Raw genomic sequence first — 20,235 nt, 5'->3', positions numbered from 1 at the left:
GGCAACATACATCAATACAGACCCTGGCTGTGGTAGGACCACAGAATCAGACATGGTCCTAGATAGCTGCCTGGCCTGGATGTCACCATGATCCCAGGTGGGAGTGTAGGATATTCTGACTGGCATGTCCCCAGCAGCAGTGTGGCCCTCGGACATCAACATCAACAACGCCTGGCATTTGTATGGTCTTCCATGTTCTCAGGTGCTACCAACATCAACACAGACCCTGGCCGTGGTAGGGCCAAGGACTCAGACATGGTCCTTGTCCACAGCTCTGGTCCAGATGATACCATGGCCCCATTGACAGCACTGGCCACCTTAATCATCCTGACCACATTGGTAGAACAGCTCCTAGACACCAGCAACATGGACACAGATTACAGCTTTATCTAGGTTTCTGTACATGATTTCAGGTTTGAGTCTCTATCTGGTAACTAAGAATTAAGGTTTTCTATTCTGGATGTACCTTAAAAAGTATGGTCCTTTAACCTCTTCAAATCTGCTACATACAATATTTAAAATGTTTAACTTTTCTGCATTGAACCATGACCATGACTAGCAATTACCTTTGAAGTCTCCAAAAGGAGGTTGGGCTCCACAGCAATGATTCCACCAGCACTACAATGCCACTAAACTGACAAACACCACCCCAAAATCAGCTTTGGACTACAAACTGCTAAGAACAATTTCAAGGTGGCTAGCTGAAGTGGTCCAGTCTCACAGACTACTCTGCCAGGCCTTGAGGTTAGCCCTGAACTTCCCCATTACATAGGGACAGAACAAAAGAAAGATACAGCTAGATTTCCAAGGTCTTGATAATTATCCCAATTATTTTTCAGGGTCCTCTAAAGATGCTTTTGCCCCCCAGACAACAGGAAGTAATTTTAAGAATACAAATCCCACATTCCCAAGAGGTGAGGCAGGCAGTTTTAGGCTGTTCAATGGATTATGGATAGTTTTCATTGTTCAAGGGGTTGGTAACAAGTTGTTATTGGTAATGATCAGGAAAAAAAGCTGGACAAATGAGACTAGATTCAGGGATCTTGTTCTGAAAAGAAAAAGGGGATATAGCTATGACAGGATAAAAGGTAGATAATTGAATATACTTTTAAACCAAAAAACTAAAACTAGTCTTAAGTATTTACATTGGTATGGATTTTTGCATATTCATACAAATTTCAGGTTATCTTTGTTATACTGGATATATGTTTCTACTCTTGTTTAAGATATTTAAGTATATAGATACAAATTTGAGATTAGTTTTGCTAGAACAACTGTACACACATTTCTTTAAAAAAAACTTAGAATTTATTTACATTCCATTTACTTTCAAAAGGATGAAGCTGAGAAAATACATTCATAAAGGAAGTAATTTCATCTTGCCATTTATACTTTTCATAAAACCAAACATATATTTCTACTCTTGTTCAAGGTATTGTACCTATACAAATTTATTTAACAATGTAATACAAATTTCTAGTCCTTAAAAGTTTTTATTACAAACTACATAGGATCATAAAGAAATGCCAGTTAGTAGTTAGTCATGGATTACAATCAAACTTGTCATGTTAGGTATGTTTTCAAGGTCAAACAGAGATATACATTAGATAGACATGGTCTTCAAACACTTCAGAGATCTACAGAATACAGCACTTAAGATGTTTTAATAACATCATTCATTAATTCCTGAGGCTAGGAGGGACAGTACTCAATCAAATTTGGTTTGGGGGTACCTTAAATTTTAGAACCCCAATTTTATATCAATAGTCACACTCTAAAGCTTTCTACATTTTTTTCATTTATTTGTTTGCAAAAGGGGAAGTTTAGTGACACACAGATTAAGATACATGGGACTAGGAGAATATAGGTTAATTTTATTCAGGGAGAAGTCACTTACACGAGAATCCGATGACCCACAAGTTCCAGCTCCAAGGATCCACCCCCAGCAGCTCTCTGTGACCCAACCAGAACCAAGAGAGAGCAAGCCTGTCCCAGACCCCAGACCAAGCCCCATACTCTCACTGATGCACCTGTGACCATGCCCAAATGGGTGGTCAGCGCCACAGGTAAGGCTGGTTAGATCTCTCCCTACATCCAGAAGAGGGCACAGAACAGGAATCAAACCACCTTTTCGGGCTTTGTGGCAAAGATAACCTTGCACTGAGCCATCTCCCTGGCTCCTCTTTAATGGTTTTACTCTAATATGATTTTGGAAATTAATACCCATGTACTTTGAGGACTCACGAGTAAAATGAACACTGGGCCAAAGAGACCACCTGAATATGAGAAAGTAGTCTTTTGAGAACACCTGATACTGCATCCATCCTTTATTTTTATGTTATATTTTATTTTATTTTCAGTAGTTTACCTTGTTGTAGAACCCAGGGTCTCCCACAACTAGGCAAGCATTGTACCAATGACACATAGCCCTATCTCTACAAAGGGCTTGGTGAAGGACTGGCTTTCTCAAATGCTTGCTTTTAAGAATAAGTTTCTTTACCAGCTTTGAAATCCTAGGGGGAAAGTTGCAACCATCTTTGCTACATGATTTTAAATGACCTTATTAAATTTATCAGTGATCTAAACAAAATGATCAAATGTATAATATAAGTAATGAAAGAACAGGTTGAAAACAAGAGATGGCACATTAATGAGAAGTCTAATTTTGAATAAAAATTAGAATAAAAAAAGAGAGACAGTTGACAACTCCTAAATAGATAAAGGGATATGCAAATGTCTTGCACATAGATGGGATAAATTCAAACACATTATTTCAATGTAAGAAAACCAAGGTGAAAATTTTCATCTCTAATAACTCCAACAATGAAGCATAAATTCAATGAAATTGAATAGTGTTTCAGGAATGGGAGAGTTTAAACACTATTGAAGATATGTGAGAAACACATACATGTTTTGATTAAGTTAAAACAGAAAAGGCTGTTTGCAAATGAAGACAGACGTAAAGTTCAGTGTGGGGGTCACCAGAGTCTTCCCTGGGAAAATCTTAAGTGCTACCCCAATGTTTTGAAAAAATGCTATCAGTAAATATTTTTATAGTGTGTAAAATAATTTTATGTCCTTAAGGATAAGAAAAGAGTTCCTACAGTACCTCTCATGATTCAAATGAAGCCAAACGCACACTGTCCATGGCTTGTGCAGGCCAAACGCACACTGTCCATGGCTTGTGCAGGCCAAACGCACACTGTCCATGGCTTGTGCAGGCCAAACGCACACTGTCCATGGCTTGTGCAGGCCAAACGCACACTGTCCATGGCTTGTGCAGGCCAATAGAAACCTCACTAAAGCTTAGTTTTGAGTTCTCCGTCCTTTTCAACCCCAGGACTTCTTTGCACATCCATGCACTTGCTTTTCTTCTCTGTGAGATTCATCTCTGCAAGTTCAGGTTCTGGAGAGTCATTTTCCCCAGGGAGTTGGAGTTTCCGCAGAAGTATTAGAATGAAGACTGCTGGGAGGAAGCTTGATCCTCTTAGAGCTGCTGGCAACCCAAGGTAAATGCGCCTATTGAAAACAACTAATCTGTATTAAATCTTAGCATGTTCACTGAAAGCCACTTTTGTATATGCTCACAGACCATTTATTCTTCAATAGAATCAGGTGATTATTTTGCCCGTGAAATTTATATAATCTACTTTGCTGAGTTATTCATTCTTTTTGTTAAAATGTCAAAAATTTCCGACATGCAAGTTTAAATGTGTTTCTTCATTTTGATGAAGGCTAGTTTCCATTGTCAACTTGACTGCATTGGGATTATTATAGAAATACATCTCTGGGTGTGCCTATGAGAATGTTTTCACATAGGTTTAGCTGAGGATGAAAATCCTAACTCAGCACGAAGCATAACCAGCGTCCTCACTCTCTGCCACCATGCATCCTCTACCATTACCTCACACTAGGCCATGATTCTGCCATTATCATAAAGTCTCTTAAATACTGAGCCAAAAGAACTCTATAGCAAGGTAAGAGAACTATTCTTTTCTACTTTGCTTGCTCCGGTTTTGATTACACATATATAAAACAAAAGAGTTACTTTTCAAGATTTTTCTCCTACTCAGCAATTGTGAATTGCATTACACTAGTAGTCCTTTGTAATAATGAAATACTTCTATATCTACAATAAGTCATATTACCACTTTTATATATTAGTAGATTCAATATATGAATTTTCATGCATTAGTTTTCTTGTATAATCAATTTATCCAATAACTATTTTGACTATTCCCTATGAGTATGTTTTGGGTCTCTGTAGGTATGAATCCATGAGTTCTGGATGCCTGGGGGTTGGAGTAATGGGAAGTTGTAGGCTGCCCAAAATGGGTTATGGGAATTGACCACATGTCCTCTGCAAGAGCAATAGGTGATCTTAACCCCTGAACTTCAGCCCCAAATTCTTTTCATTTGCTGAACTTGTCCAGTTTCAGCCTGAAGATTGTAGAAGCTTCTTGAAATGATTTAGGTAATTTCCCCATTCACATCTTCATAGAAGTACTTCTAAACTGTTATAAGCAATTGCTCTTTGTAAATTAAAAGATTATTGACTTAATGTATTTGGGAAATTGGTGGTTTTGACATAATGGATATTTCTAAATTACTATGAAAAAATCCTTTATGATCTCAATATTTATAGTAAAACCTGGTGTTGTGTATAGCTTTGTCAGCTTCATACCATGTAGAGTCTCCTGTGAAGGAAGTTTCAGTTAAGGCCTATGTGGATTATGTCCGTGAGAGATATTTTGATAACTTTAATTGAGATGAGAAGCCCCAGTCCACAGTGGGTAGCATCATTCCTTAAGAAGGAAGTCGTGAACTATGTAAGCATAGAGAAAATGATTGTGACTACTTCCACAGTGGGAAAGTATATGTGGAGAATATGTGCTTGAATGCTTAAGACCAGATATAACAGTCTAGAAATACAACTGAGATTTTTTTCTAGATGGATAATAGATTAATTAATATCTTCACTTATTTACCTGCCACTGTTATAAAAGACCCTGACAAACTCAATTTGAGGAAGATGGGGTGAATTTGCTCACAATTCTGGGATACAGTCCACCGTTCTAGATATGTCAAGTAGCTTGAACTTTAACCCACACAGATGCAATGACAGAAGTAGTTGAGTCCTTCCACACTATTGCTTTGGGAGTGCCAGTCTGAAAATGGGATAGCAGCCACCCCCAGCCATACACACTTGGGAACAGAGCAGCGGCCAGCACTTTTCTTTCCCAGAATCTTTCAGTATCCTCCTCACCCAGAAACAGAGCAGAACTGGGTCATACCTGGAGAGGGCCAAAATTCCCTTTGGCTGAAGTTGTTTTGGGAGCAATGAGAAGCACAGTGCAGTCTGTAGCAAACAAAGTTTCCCTGTGGGCTTTCTTGGTCCTGCTGTACTAGACAGAAACCAAGGTAACAGCAAAAGTGTGCTTCAAGATCAGCCTAGCATGACCCCTGGGCGTGGGGCAGCAGTGAAGCCATAGTTCTCTCACTGCACTGTTAGTGACAGGTGTCTGTGGAGCAATGGGAGTGGTGGAACCATGCACGTACTGTTTTTACTTCAAGCAATGGCATGAAAGCACAGACAGCTGGATGTCCCAAGATCTCAAAGGCCAGGCTCCACGGTCTGCAGGTTCTTGAGGGTAATGGCTTCAGTTATTTCTATGTGGGGCAACCTTCTCTCCCTTTGAGACACTCTCAGCTTGTTTATACCACAAGCATTCTACTGAACCATGCTGTGTTCATGGGGCAGCCAACCGCTAAGTGCAATGGAGTATCTATGGCTTCCCAGAGATAAGAATGTCAGTCAAATACAGATAGCAGGTCGCTTCTCAAGACAGCCCTGGGCTACAAAGACAGTACACCAACTGGGGATTCTTACAGTATCAGGCTGCAAACATGTGAGGGCTGTGAACTTTTCAGGAGCTACAATTCCAGGATCCACGCTGCTTGAATGTCCTGGGACTGTCATGCTGACTCCTATGGAAGGGAAGAATCCTCCTCTCTGCCTTAGGTATGGGGTGGTAGAAGCTGAGAGATTTTGTCCCCACCAGTAGCACCATTGTCCCTGGTCTCTGGATCTTGCTGTCTTGTTTATCGCCGGTGTTCTGCCATGCTAGCCCAGCTCAAGATGCAGCTCCCCCACTACTGCTCCAGAGCATCTATACAGCCACCCTGCTTCCTTTCTGACATACTTTGAAGAGTTAGTCATACTTACATATATCAAGCACTTTAGAAACAATTGGGAAATATTAAAATACACAAATAGGAGAGCTATGCCATCACGTGCATTCTGAAAATGAAGCCAAATGTAATCTTATCACCCAAGAAAATCTTTGATGAATGAGAACATTTTATAAACTACAAAAGTAGGTCTCAAAAATTATCTTTACCTTTGGGGCAGAATGATGACTCGGCAGTTAAAAGCACTGGCTATTCTTCCAGAGGACCCAGATTCAACTCCAAGAACCCAAAGGCAGCTTAGAAACTGCCTGTAATTCTACCTCCAAGGAATTTGACACCATCACGCAGACATACATGCATGCAAAATGCCAATGCATGTAAACATAAGTAAATCATTTAAAAATTTATCTTTACCTGAAGTTATGTATATCATATATCCTGCAGGCTCCTGGCTCCCCACATTTCAGAGTTCCCCAGTGTAAACAGGTTCTGTCTATCAAGGCACCAAAGTAAATAGGGGCCGGAATGCCAGCTACAATGAAGAGAGAGAGAAAAGCAACCAATTGACAGGAAGAAAGAAGAGGAAGAGAGAGAGAGAGAGAGAGAAAGAGAGAGAGAGAGGTGTTATTTATATTTGGAAGTACTTCACTTTCTCTCTTAAAAAAAACAAATTATGAATCAAAGCCTCTACACTTACTTTAGAAACTGTAACTTAATGCAATGTTTCTAGATGACTATATATATATATATATATATATATATATATATATATATATGATGCTAAGGAAATGTCCATTGAGTTTATAACCACGAGGTTCATGTATTTTCTGAAATGTCTTGTACATCTAACAGAAACATTTTCCTTCTTACTTTTATCCTTGAAACTACTAAAAGATGAAAGGTATAATTAAGTTCAGGTAGGCTCTTTAAAGACAAGGTGAAGCATTTATCATCTCTGCAGTTGCTCCATTCTCTGACTAATTACTAGTTGCCATTTCTAAACACAAAGGCTTGTGAACTGGAGGTCAGGGTAATGTGGGCTGAGTGCATACATGCTAAAAATGCCACAGGGTCATCAGAATCTCGTGGATGTAGACAGTTGGGATGTTGAAGATCCCAGAGACAAGTTATCTTTACCTCTCTTATTTATCATTTATTGCCCCATCCCTGTGTCTGACCTCATATCTGTGTGACTATCACATGAAGCCTTTAGGGATGTTTGAATTAACAGGTTGCTAGCCTCCACTCACCCAAACGCTAAGAATGTCATCAGATTACATCTGAGCCCAAAGAAGAGAATTGCATGCTTTGCTGCCACAAAGCTCCTAGATATATTTGAGAAGTGCCTTACTCATGACTTCTTTTCTTCTCCAACTAAAAGCATCACAAAATTATAACCATGTTGGAACCTGATATTTGAATGACCTGAATCTATGTTCCCACGTTATGGTGACACATGTTTGAGTCCAGAATAAAACTGCCTATTCCCTTTAAGATAAGGGTTGTATTTTGGGTTGACAACACAGTTGCTATCTTTTTATTAAGAGAAAACTAAATTTTTTAAGTATTTAATATTGGAGTAGGGAAATTGTTCATACCAAATATTCTTGTGCAAAATGCATGTAATCCAATTCCAAGTGACTTCTCTTCAGACTTGATACTCCTGAAAATTACATGCACATATATAAAAGTTCATCATGCAAACCCATATCTGTCCTAGCTTCCTCCCAATGACAGTCATATTTCATGACTCTGATGGTTAAGTTTTTCATCCTGAAGTGAGGATAATAGAGCTCTACTGTTGGGAGCACACAGAGGAAGGAGAATATGACTTCTGGAAGTTGTCCTCTGTCCTCCACACATCTAAAGCAGAGTGGGACCCATTTAATGTTTAGACATTGGCTGCTAACCAATATGACTAGTTTCATGGTGAGCACCACGCTATCCCCAGCATAATTGACCCAAAATTTTGAAACCACAAATCAAATAAACCTTCTCTTAAGTTGTTTGCCAGGTATTTTGTCATGTTGATTAAAAAAACCTAACGCTTATTATATAAAAATTCAAGATATGGTAAAGGTGATCCCACAGATAAACAGAGAAAGACTCCATTATGTATGCTATAACAATAAACAAGATAAAACCTTTGTTACATGGAGACATTTGTCTTTCCTGTACTGCCTACAAAAATGGACAAGTCAGTTTTAGGAATTTCAAGGGGAGACTTATAAAGCAGTCAGGATAACATCCAAAAATATTTTTTATAAATTTGGAATATGGAAATCCTTTTAAAATGTGGTCTCTTCCCATCTTGGGTAAGAAAAGCATAATAAATGCAATTGTTGAGATTTCATTTTGGAAGGGATTCCATGACAGAGTTCAAGAAAAACAATAGACTAGAAGAGTAATAATAGTGTGCAAACAGCAGCACTGCATCATCCATCATTCACACTAAAATCATCAAATTCACCAAGAAAGAGCAAAGAAATATGAGAAAAAGTAATTTGAAGAGACCATAACCCCATTATATCAAGAGAATCAACTCCTGCAAGACATCTTATTTCAACATGCATGCCATGGCATGCAAACACACACACACACACACACACACACACACACACACACACACACACACACACACACACTTTTAACAATCACACATTATAACATTAACGAGCCACATTTTGGCATCCAGTTGGTGTCAGAAGGTAAGATAATTGAAAAAGTGATGAACATGGAAGTGGGGCATGGAAGTAGGAACAGGCATTCAGTAAATATGAGAGCATTTCTTGAGAATGCTTGGAGGTTTTAACGGTCGAGTATAACTGTTCACATGCCCTTCACCAATGACCAACCTCCTCTGTGAGGAAGCTCATCCTTATCAAATGAGAATCCTGCTTTGGAACAGAGGCACCTGGAGTAGTGAAGGAGAAAGGAGACACCATGGCACCACATCAGCTGAATCAGCCTGGCACATGATGGGTGACAGATGTCACAGCCACTTCTCCCTCCCTTTAAAAATAAGACTTAAGAAGTAGCAATACTCGGTGCCTTTATCTGTCCTTGAACCTATGAACAAGGCATATACCACATCTCCATTTGTGTGAATATAAAAATATAATATCTTACCATGGACAATTAATATATAAAGTCATATATACCACACGCACGTGCGCGCGCGCGTGCACACACACACACACACACCATTACACTCATGTATGCATACACTACTAAAAAGGGAAAGAGAGAAAGCTAATGAACAAGTTACTTATTACCTCAGAAGAACCATATACCCAGGTATGGCTGATAGAGAGTAGATGAAACAGCCAATTAGTGACATGATTAAATAGTACTGCAGATTGACAGTACAGTCAGGGCCTTTGTTACACAGCCCAAGGACTGCAGATGAGTTTCCTGAAGATCGAATGCAGCTGCAATTTTGAAACACCTGCCAAAAAAAAGTGTCCTATTTAAGGCAGAGAAATGTTGGGCATCAACCTTCAGTATTTTCTACAAAGCCAGTTAGATCAAAATTGAGAGTGTAGGGGCCAAAGACATGGATCATAGGAAGAGCACTTATCTAGTTTGAGCACAAATACCACTGAATAAAAATTACTAAATAAGTAAAATGGAGATTCTGTCCTCCTTTATTTCCATCTTTTTTGGAATCTCAGAATTCTACTGTAAAATATAAAGAGGTAGATTTTTTTTTAGTTCTTAATTTTTTTCTAAATGCATGGAGTAATTTGAAAAAAATCAGTTATCCTGAATGCACACTTTATTTTATTTTTATATTTATTCTCATGTTTGTTTGATTTTTCTCTGTGGGTATAAATGCATATGTCTGTGTATGTGTGTGCATATGTATGCCTATGTGTAAACATTGTGTGCCATGATGTGCATATAGAAGTTAGGGAATAAATTATGGGACTAGTTTCTCTCCTTCTACAATGTGGGATGTATTTCTGGTGCCAAAACTTGGTGGCAAATGCCTTTACCCACTAAGTCAACAGCCTAGTCTGCACATAACCTTTAAAAAAGTAAATAAACACTTGTCTGTTTTGTGTTGGCCTAGTATTAAGTATGCAAACAAAATGTGTTTCAGAATGCTGATAAAATAGTTAGGTGCTTACTAATAATATCATGTCTCAAAGAAAAGAGTTTATTTCTACAATAAAGTCAATACTTGATTGTTTGGATTGCTTGGAGGGGGTCTGATTAAGAATCAAAATATATCTCATTTTGACTACCAACCAACTCTGTAAGTATTATAACATGTTTAAGGCAAGGAAAAGTAGAGGATCTGCTTGCAGAACTGCTGCTCTGAAGATGGGAACAGATGACTCCCTGGGGCTCACTTGCCATGCAGCCTAATCAGCAAATCACAGGCCAGTGAGATTCTGTGTCAAGAGCACAAAGTGGATGAGACCTGGGAGTCAACAGCTGACGTTGTCTTCTGGCCTCCATATGTGTATACACCTGTACACACACACACATAGATACACCCACAACAAATGAATAAATAAATGAAAGGAGCTCGTGGTATTCAAAGACAAGTTTTCTCTCCACCTCAACTAACTACATAGCTAGTTTGAAGTCAGCCTGGGCTTCTTGAGACCCTATCTCAAAAACAGGTAAATTCTTTCTGGAGTATTTTAGAGTTTTAATGTTAATGTTTATTCATGTGTATGCGTCTATATCTGTGTGCATTCAAACAGGAGCACGTGGGTGCCTGAGGAAGGCAGAAGAGAGTGTCAGTGCGAGGAGCTGCAGTTGTGAGCTGACCCATGTGGGTGCTGGGAAGCAAACAGGCCCACTGAAAAACCAGAACGTGCTCTTAACAGCTCAGCTAGCTCTCCAGCTCATCCTGAGGATTTTAACTCCAATCATTTGAAAAATTGTCTCAACTGCTTTGAAATTAAAAGTTAATTCTCAGACTCTGTCAAGGCTATATATAATATCTAGAAATTGTAAGATCAAGTATAAATACATAAAGGAAATTTAGTTGTTCATAAAAATATATTAATCTATTTTAAGCACGGGATAATTTTTGCTTTTTAGTGGGTATAGCACATGGTAATACTCTATGCAAAACATCAACCCAAGACTTGAAAAGGGTGATTACCATGTTGATTCCTGTTCCAACAGACTTCTCACAGCCCGCGAGGCAGGCTGACATGTATGCTAGGCCATTGTCTCCACACACGGGATCCCACGTTTTTGTTAAGCAGTTGCATCTTGTGTTGCAGTCATCAAGGACATTATTCTCCACATATAATGGCTGTTGAATTCTGAAATGATTTTAAATAATGTTAGGGATACCAAAAAGCTACCCAAGCACTTAATTTTCTTCCCTTATCTTCATCTTGGTACACACATACACACATACACACACACACACACACACACATAGAGAGAGAGAGAGAGAGAGACAGAGACAGAGACAGAGACAGAGACAGAGAGACAGACAGAGACAGAAACAGTTCATCTTCTCCCCAGAACAGAAACAAAAATCAATCATCCAAATATCAGTGTGTGGTCTCTATACTATTTTTTTGGCACACAAGTCATCTGCTCACATAGCTGGTCACATAGCTGCTTTTTAATTATTTCAGAAAACAAACATAGGAAAGCACTATGCTGTCGGAGCTAAGAAAGAAGATGTAATTTCTCATTGATCTTCATGATGGAAAGTAATGAAAGAGCGATGGTGGCTTCAGCAAAATCTGTAATTACCATTTATAAAATAAATGCTGTTTAGCCCCCAAAACAGAATGCTTTCAGTAACCTGACATGCTCTTCTGATATATCCAGTGGCCAGCACTTACATTGGGATTGAAAGAGGATAATGTGAGAGTCTAGAAGCTGAATTCAAATCCTGTCACTCAAACACAGTATGGAGTTGGCATGACTGGAGATGGAGTTAGTACATACAATTCTACTTTGGTTCCCTTGAAGCCATTTTCTGTAAACTCACTAATTCCCCGAGTTTCAATTTCTATATGTACAAAGTGAAAAGAACCAGTCCTGTCTTAAAAGAGATTCAAAACAGATGATTATATATATATATATATATATAATTATTATATATAATTCTTATGATTTTGTAATACAAAAATCTAGGTCTGCAGAGTATACAAGATATACCTATACCAGTGACATACATATATATTCTTAATAGACTTACAATGTATTAGATACAACTGTGCTAACTTTGAGCCTTGCTGGCCTGTATAGTCAACTTTTAAAGGTATCTGTTGATGACAGTATAAAATATATGGATAATTTAGGCTACAAAGCTCTTGGTTATTTTCCTTTATTACACTTTAAAGGAGACTGTGATATCACAGTGACCATGTATATTTATGTAGAATCATAAACTTACTCAATGGTAGTCTCCAGAACTTTTTAATAAGCTTACAACTCATATGGGATGATATAAGAATGATGATTAGAAGAAAATATAATAAAGCCATGGATCACTGCCACTAAGTCATACACAATCATTGAAGAAAATGGACTAGCCATTGTGAAAATATTATGATCTTCCTTAGGAAACAGCATACCCTTCATAAGAGGTAGTTAAGCCAGCAACTGGGAAATTGTCACAGGTCCACATGAAGTTAAAGAAAGATAGAAGATACTCAGTCAGGGACAAGCAGAATGCTATGTATGCAGCTCTCTTGACCGTAATCTTGAACTTCTTCATAATCAAGCCACCAATTATATATCCAACACATATTGGAGGTAAGTTATAAAGACCTACAAACATGAGTAAAATACTATTAAAAGGCAGCATAAAATGAATGTTAACAATGTGTCTAATATATCTCACTTAAGAAACTATTTAGCTCTAATACAGAGTGATATTTTTAACCCCAACAGGCTCACACATTAAATAAAAGGAGATTTTCAAATGTCCCATAATGTCACCTTTAAAAGACTATTACCATTTATTGAATCATTTTCAGCAGGTTATATATAAGTATGACACAGGGAGACACACACACACACACACACACACACACACACACACACACACACGTATATGATAACAGGTACTTCATGTATTTCTATGCACTCAGTTGGTTGGGAATTTGAATCAGCTCAAGGTGATTTAGAAGGTCACTGTAAAGTCCATACTTATCAAGTACGGAGCACTCTATGCATTGTTGATGTTGTACATTATTCTTCCTCTCTGGTGTTCCTTCCCCAGACAAAAATCAAAGCAAAAAAAGAAAAGAGAAGAGAAAATCCCAGCTAGGTTTCTTTCATATACCAGACTTGAGAGAATTTAGCACATTGTTTGCAGCTCTATACCATTACATGAGGGTAAGGACTGGGATTTTGTAGGGGCTTCCACAAAACTCGAAATAATGTGAATGCAATCATGATGGTCAATTGTCAAGAGTAAAAAGAACCCAGGACAATCCAAAATGGGGTAGGATTCGTGGATTTAGAGTATTAACAAGAAAATCAGAGTGTGGCTACACAGAATCTTCAAACCACAAGGGAACCAAGTAACTGAATTAGGAGTAATTTGGAAGGCAAGAATTGAAGCCCAGAAATGAAATATGGAAGTCATATACAGAGTTCCAGTGGGTTAACTCTATGCCTCTTTGAATTAACATGTTGCCTCTTGAAAATTGACTGATGTGAGTATCCCCCAAGATTTCCATAGAGAAAACAATTTCCATTCTGACTGGGGAGAGAACAAAGAGGATATTTCTGGCCTCTTCCTTTTCCTACCATTTCTTGATTTCCCTGGAGACTGGAAAGAAGGAATTTACAAGAATATCCTAACATTTCCATTTTGTTGAAGTCTCTTAGTCACATTGTCTTACTGTTGATCATGCCCTTAGGGAGACTGCCTATCGTGTCCTTGTAGGACAGAGAAATGTTACTAAAGACACAATGAGACTTCATACCTATGAGAAAGACTATCTCTGCAGTTGATTTTCCATATTGCTGTTCCAGATACTTAGGCATGAAGGTAAATGAATTTATAAATGCATTGAACTGGAGCACACTTATAAGGATGAAAATCATGTAAATTGGGTTGCAGGAGAGGCTCTTCATGAACGGCAAGAAATCTGAAACAACAAGAGAGTGCCAAGACAATTAAGCTAACATTGCTTCGAATTTTGCCCAGTATTCTCCTAAAATCTCACAAATTCTATGCAGTGACACAAATATATTTGATAAATCTTTACCCCTTGGGACTAATGTTCTATATTATTTTTTAAGTCGCTGATGAAAGTTAGTGGCTCAACTGGCTATATAAGACTCAGAACCCAATTACATCATCAAGCAAAACTGTAAGGAAATGGAACCACATCTATGGCCATACACTTGCATTTCCTTTTTTTCTTTTCCTTATATTAATATCACTTATATTAATATTCACTATAGAGTAACTAGTCTGCTCTCTGGAATCTGCAAGGGACTCTCTTTGAAGAAGTTTGAGATCAAACACTGATGTCAATCCTTTGTGCCAGAACAGATAAGCTAAAAACCATGGAAGGATACAGGAATCACTCTACAGCTCAGCCAGCTTCTGCATCCCAGCAGCATTTCACAACACAGCATTCATTAGAAGCACCTAGTGATATTTTTAAATATATCAACATGAGGATCTCACTTTAAGGACCTTCCAACTGACTTAACCAGAACTTCTCCATATTTAAAAAGCTGAGTCAAGTTTGTAGCTTGTCTCTAGTAAATGGATTGGATCTGAAGGAAGATAATGAACTTCACACTTAATAATATCTTTCCTTTTCCTTTCTTCATGTTTCCTGTCTTGATTTTCTAATTTTATACTATGCTTAATAAATTACCTAAGGTTTTGGGGGCATAAAGTATAAATAAGAAACCATTCATAACAAGACAGAGCAGTTTAATAAAAAAAAAAGAAGTGAACTCTAGTGGCAAAATCCATCTTTATGAATGAGTGAGTTACAGTCAGAATTCCCAGGAGCTTTGAACTCACCCTTGTTTGCTTACATGTCTGTTCTCCTAAATGGGTATCCACAATTCACATTGATTTTTCTGTATGTCTTATACTATGCCAAGTTCGTCCCTACTTTTGAAAATCAAGTTGACCTGGAAGGCCACAAAATTACACATAGCAATCAGTATTAGCTATTTCAGGAAAATCATTAATATGGCCATAATTCGAAGAACATACAAATCTCTGAACTGGCTACCAGTGCCCCCAAAACCTTATCACCAATCCTCAACCACTCAGCTTCACCATGTCCCAGCCCCCAGCTGGAGCAAAGACTCTCTACTCTACCAGACACAACACCAGCTATAAGTCCAGCCCCCAGCACAGGGAGAGAACACTTTTCAACCACAGGCCAAACTGACCAGAAGACAAGAGAGTAAACAGAAACAAAGAAACAAAACACCCATCCAAAGAAGACAAACTCAGAAATCAGCATCTAGACCTATAATCACCTCAAACCTAGATGACTAGACACCAGTATAAGAAATAATTTAAAAAAAAAAAACAGCAAAGGAAATATATCAACAAGAGAACCCAATTATCCCAATACAACAAATCCTGATATTCCAACACAGCAGAAGCACAAGAAAATGGCCTTCAAAGCAACCTTATGAAGATGATTAAGGTTCTTACAGGAAATGAATAAATCAGTTAAGGAAATCAAGGAAAGGCCATCAAAAACTAAGACAAAACAAGTAAATCCCTTAAGGAAATCCCAGGGTGGGGAAAACAGCTACAGGAAATGACCCAAAATGGAAATAGAAACAATAAGGAAAACACAAAGAAAGGGAGTTATTGAAGTGAAAAATCTAGGTAATTGAACAGGAACTACAGATGCAAGCATCAACAATGGAATACAAGAGATGGAAGACAGAATCTTGGGCGTTGGAGATATACTAGAAGAAATAGACACATTGGTCAAAGAAAATGGTATATCTAAAAAAACTCCCTAACATAAAACATCCAGGAAATCTGGGATACTATGAAAAGACCAAACCTAAGAATAATAGGAGAGAAGAAGAAGAAGAAGAATCTCAGTACAAAGGCCCAGAAAATATCTTCAACAAAATCATAAAAGAAAATTTGTCTACCTTAAAGAAGGAAATGCCTACAAAAATTTCACAGAACACCAAATAGATTGGACCAGAAAAGAAAGTTCCTGTACCACAAAATAATAAAACCACTAAACATACAGAACAAAGAAAAAATATTAAAACTGCAAGGAAAAAGGAGCAAGTAAAGTAGCATATGAAGACCAACCTATTAAAATTATATCTGACTTCTCTATGGATTCTCTAAAAGCCCAAAAGGCTGGAGAGATGTATTGTAGACTCAGAGACAACAGATTCCAGCCAAGACTAATTTACTCAGCACAACTTTAAACCATCATAGAAGGAGAAAACAAAATGGAATCATATTTAAACAATATTGATCCACAAATTCAGCCAACAGAAGGTACTAGAAGGAAAACTCCAACCCAGGAAGATTAACTATACCCAAGAATGTACAGGAAATAAATAACCTCACACAAGAAAAACCAAAAGAAGGGAAACACACACACACACACACACACACACACACACACACACACACACACACACACTACCACCACCATCACCACCACCACCACCAGCAACCTAATAATCATTGGTCATGGATATCATTCAATATCAATGGACATAATCACCCAATAAAAAGACACAGAGTAACAGAATTGATGCAAAAACAGGATCCATCCTTCTGCTGCATATAAGAAATGCAATTCAACATCAAAGATAGATAATACCTTAGAAAAGAGCTCAGAAAGATTTTTCAAGCAAATGGACCGAAGAAACAAGATGATGTAGCCATTCTAATATCTAGCAAAATAGACTTCAAGCCAAAATTAATCAAGATAAATGGGGAAGGACACTTTGTAGTCCTCAAAGGAAAAATCACCAAGATGATGTTTCAGTCTTTACATCTATGCCCCAAATGCAAGGGCAACCTTGCTCGTAAAAGAAATACTAATAAAGCTAATATCACATATTGAACCTCACACATTGATAGTTGGAGACTTCGATATCCTATTCTATCCAACAGAGAGGGCAATCAGACAAAAACTAAACAGAGACATACTGGAGCTAACAGACAATTATGGATCAAATAGACTTAACAGATATAATGGGGGATGTCTTTCTCTGTTTTGAATATATGTTTCTCTTATTGGTTGATGAATAAAGCTATTTTGGCCAATGGAGAGGCAGGATTTAGCAAGAAGGGAAATCCAAATAGGGATAGAGAAAGGTAGTAGGCAGAGTCATGGAGATGCCATATAGCTGCCGAGGAAGCAATAGACCCAGGAATCACCAGTAAGCCAAGATCACATGGAGATCCAAAGATTAACAGAAATAGGTTAATAATTAAGAGATAGATAGCCAATAAGAAGCCTGATACATTGGCCAAACATTTTGTAATTAATATAAGCCTCTATGTGTTTATTTGGGGCTAAACATCTGTGGGACCAGGCAGGACAGAAACTTCCATCTACCCACATACGTACAGAACATTTCATCAAAACACAAATAATAAACTTTCTTTTCATCAACTCATAGAATTTTCCTTAAAGTTGACCCCATATTCAGCCACAAGCAAGTCTCAACAGTTACAAGAAAATTGGAATTACCTCTGCTTGCTCTCAGACCATCAACAAAAGTAGAAATAATAGAGAGCCTAAAAACTCATGGAAACTGACCGACTGAATGACTATCAGCTGGGTCAAGGCAGGGAAAACAAAGAAATTAAAGACTTCCTAGAGTCAATGAAAATGAATGCACAACATACTCCAAACTTAGGGGTCACAATAAAAGTAATACGAAGATGAAAATTTATAGCACTAAGTTGCTACATAAAGAAATCAGAGAGATCTCATACTAGCAACTTAGCAGTATACATGAAAGCTCTAAAAAAAAAGAAGTAGCTTTATTCGTAATTTACAGAAACTGGAAACAACCTAGCTGCCCCTCAACCAAAGAATGGATAAAGAAATGTGGTACATTTACACAGTGGAATATGACTCACCTGTTAAAAAACTGACAACAGGAAATATGCAGGAAAATGCATAGAACTAGAAAAAATCATCCTGGGTGAGGTAACCCAGACCCAGAAAGACAAACATGGCATTAAGTCACTAAAAAGCAGATATCAGCTGTTGAGTCAATGATATTCATGCTACAATCCACAAACCCAGGAAGGCTAAGTAACAATGAGGGCTCTAATGGGGATTAGTGGATCTCCTTGGGGAGAGGAAATAGAGGGGATTTTGAGAGTGGACTGGAGATGGGTGGGAATAGGAACAGGAGTGACCTACTGAAAGTGAGTGGTGGAGGGAGAGAGTATGGGGAGAAATGGTTGGATCCGTGGGCATTTGGTTAGGTGATGTGGAAACCCAGCCCATTAGAAACATTCAGGATTCCAAGAAGGTGATCCTCCTGAGGATTCCTAGTAATGGAGGATTCAGAGCTTGAACCAGCCACTCTCTAAAAACAGGCAAGACTTCCAGAGGTGGGACTGGAACAACAAACAAGCCACGAAACCTTCAACCTATAATCTATTCCACCTGCAAGACGGAGTAAGCTATTGGAGGAGCTGAACCTGTGGGAGTTGCCACGCAGTGACTATCCTAAATTGAGACCCATATCACCAGAAGGAGCCCAGGCTCAATACAGTCTGGATGACCAAGAACAGGAAACTGGATAGCCCTAAGATCTATGATAGAAAAACATCAACAAAATGATTGCTTATGATACTCTTAGACACTAATAGATCAGTGTCTAGCTGAATCATCATCAAAGAGGCTTCCCACCAGCAGTCGATGGAACAAATACAAAGATCCCCAGAAAACATTATGTGGAGAGCCCAAATTGGAAGTCTCCCTTGGGTCCCTCCCCTTGGAACTTGGGGAAGCCCACAAAAGAGGGTGGGAGAAAGGTAGGAGCCAGAGGACCAAGGACACCAAGAGAGCACAGCCCACAGACGTCAACTAAGTAGGGTTCCTAGGGACCCCCAGTGACTGAAGCAGCAATCGCAGAGCATGCACACGTCTACACTAGGTCATCTGCATACATGTTATCTTTGTTAGCTTGGTGTTTTGTGTGACTCCTAACAGTGCAAGTGGGGGTATGTGTCTCTGACACTTTGGGCTGCTCTTGGGACCTGGTTCCTCCTACTGGTTGTCTCAGGTAGCCCTGAGTGTGGGCTGGTGCCTAGTTTCATCGTGTTTTGTTATGCCCTGTTCAGTAGCTATCCCTGGGAGGCCTGCTTTTTCCTGATGGAACACAAAGAAGGAGAAGCTCTGATAGAGGAGGTAGAGGGGACACCGGAGGGAGAGGGGGGGGGGAAACTGGTCAAGATGTATTCAAAATAAAAGCTTAAATTTAAAAAAGTAATGTTGATCTGCCAGTCCACACAGTCACACAAAAACTATCAGTATTAGCTTTCAGGAGAATTGTTAAGGTGAACATGATTCTAAGACTGGTCAAGCCTCTGAACTGGCTGCCAGTGACTGGCTCCCTGGCAAGGATCAGTAATGTTTAAGGCAGATGTGTGATTATTTGGTGCACAATTGTTGGACATTATGAGTGATGGAGGAAGTAGAGAAATCACCAATAAAGTGCTCCCCAGTGCTCCCCAGTGCAGTCTATGCCAGAACAGCACAGAAACCCAAGAATATAATGTACTGTCGCCCTCAACTGACAGGTGAAAAATAGCCCCTTCCTGTTCTCCATGGATACACTTTTAGAATTCCATAGCCTAAGCCATTCCCCCTTTGCACAAATCTCTTGATACTATAGAAGTCACCACACACACAAAACTGTGAAATTAGTGCCAAGGTTTCAGAATGGGCAGTCTTGAACACTCAGCTTTTTACAGAATCATCATTACTCTGCACTGGAGGTTAATAACATTCCTGATTGTTCTACAACAGTCTGATCCTCAGGGAACGGTGCTCCTGTGAACTACAACACACCTTCAAATACAAAGAATTGTGTCATCAC

The 20,235-nt window shown here is 38.6% G+C and overlaps 1 protein-coding gene across 1 annotated transcript in view; it reads right to left on the bottom strand.

Moving 5' to 3' along the window:
* Positions 1–3,299: 3,299 nt before the first annotated feature.
* Positions 3,300–20,235, bottom strand: part of LOC100771487 (solute carrier organic anion transporter family member 1A5-like) — a 42,996-nt gene continuing 26,060 nt past the window's right edge. Inside the window, exons 8-14 of the mRNA XM_035448602.1 lie at positions 14,121–14,285; positions 12,759–12,954; positions 11,318–11,483; positions 9,468–9,640; positions 7,791–7,855; positions 6,607–6,724; positions 3,300–3,519 (exon numbers count right to left, since the gene is read on the bottom strand). Of these exons, the coding sequence (XP_035304493.1) occupies positions 3,300–3,519; positions 6,607–6,724; positions 7,791–7,855; positions 9,468–9,640; positions 11,318–11,483; positions 12,759–12,954; positions 14,121–14,285 (1,103 nt within the window). The remainder of the gene's footprint in view (positions 3,520–6,606; positions 6,725–7,790; positions 7,856–9,467; positions 9,641–11,317; positions 11,484–12,758; positions 12,955–14,120; positions 14,286–20,235) is intronic.

Source organism: Cricetulus griseus, chromosome 8, assembly GCF_003668045.3.
Source record: "Cricetulus griseus strain 17A/GY chromosome 8, alternate assembly CriGri-PICRH-1.0, whole genome shotgun sequence".
NCBI classification, from domain to species: domain Eukaryota; kingdom Metazoa; phylum Chordata; class Mammalia; order Rodentia; family Cricetidae; genus Cricetulus; species Cricetulus griseus.
The sequence above is the reverse complement of the archived record's forward strand: the minus strand, read 5'-3'. Positions and strand labels throughout refer to the sequence as shown.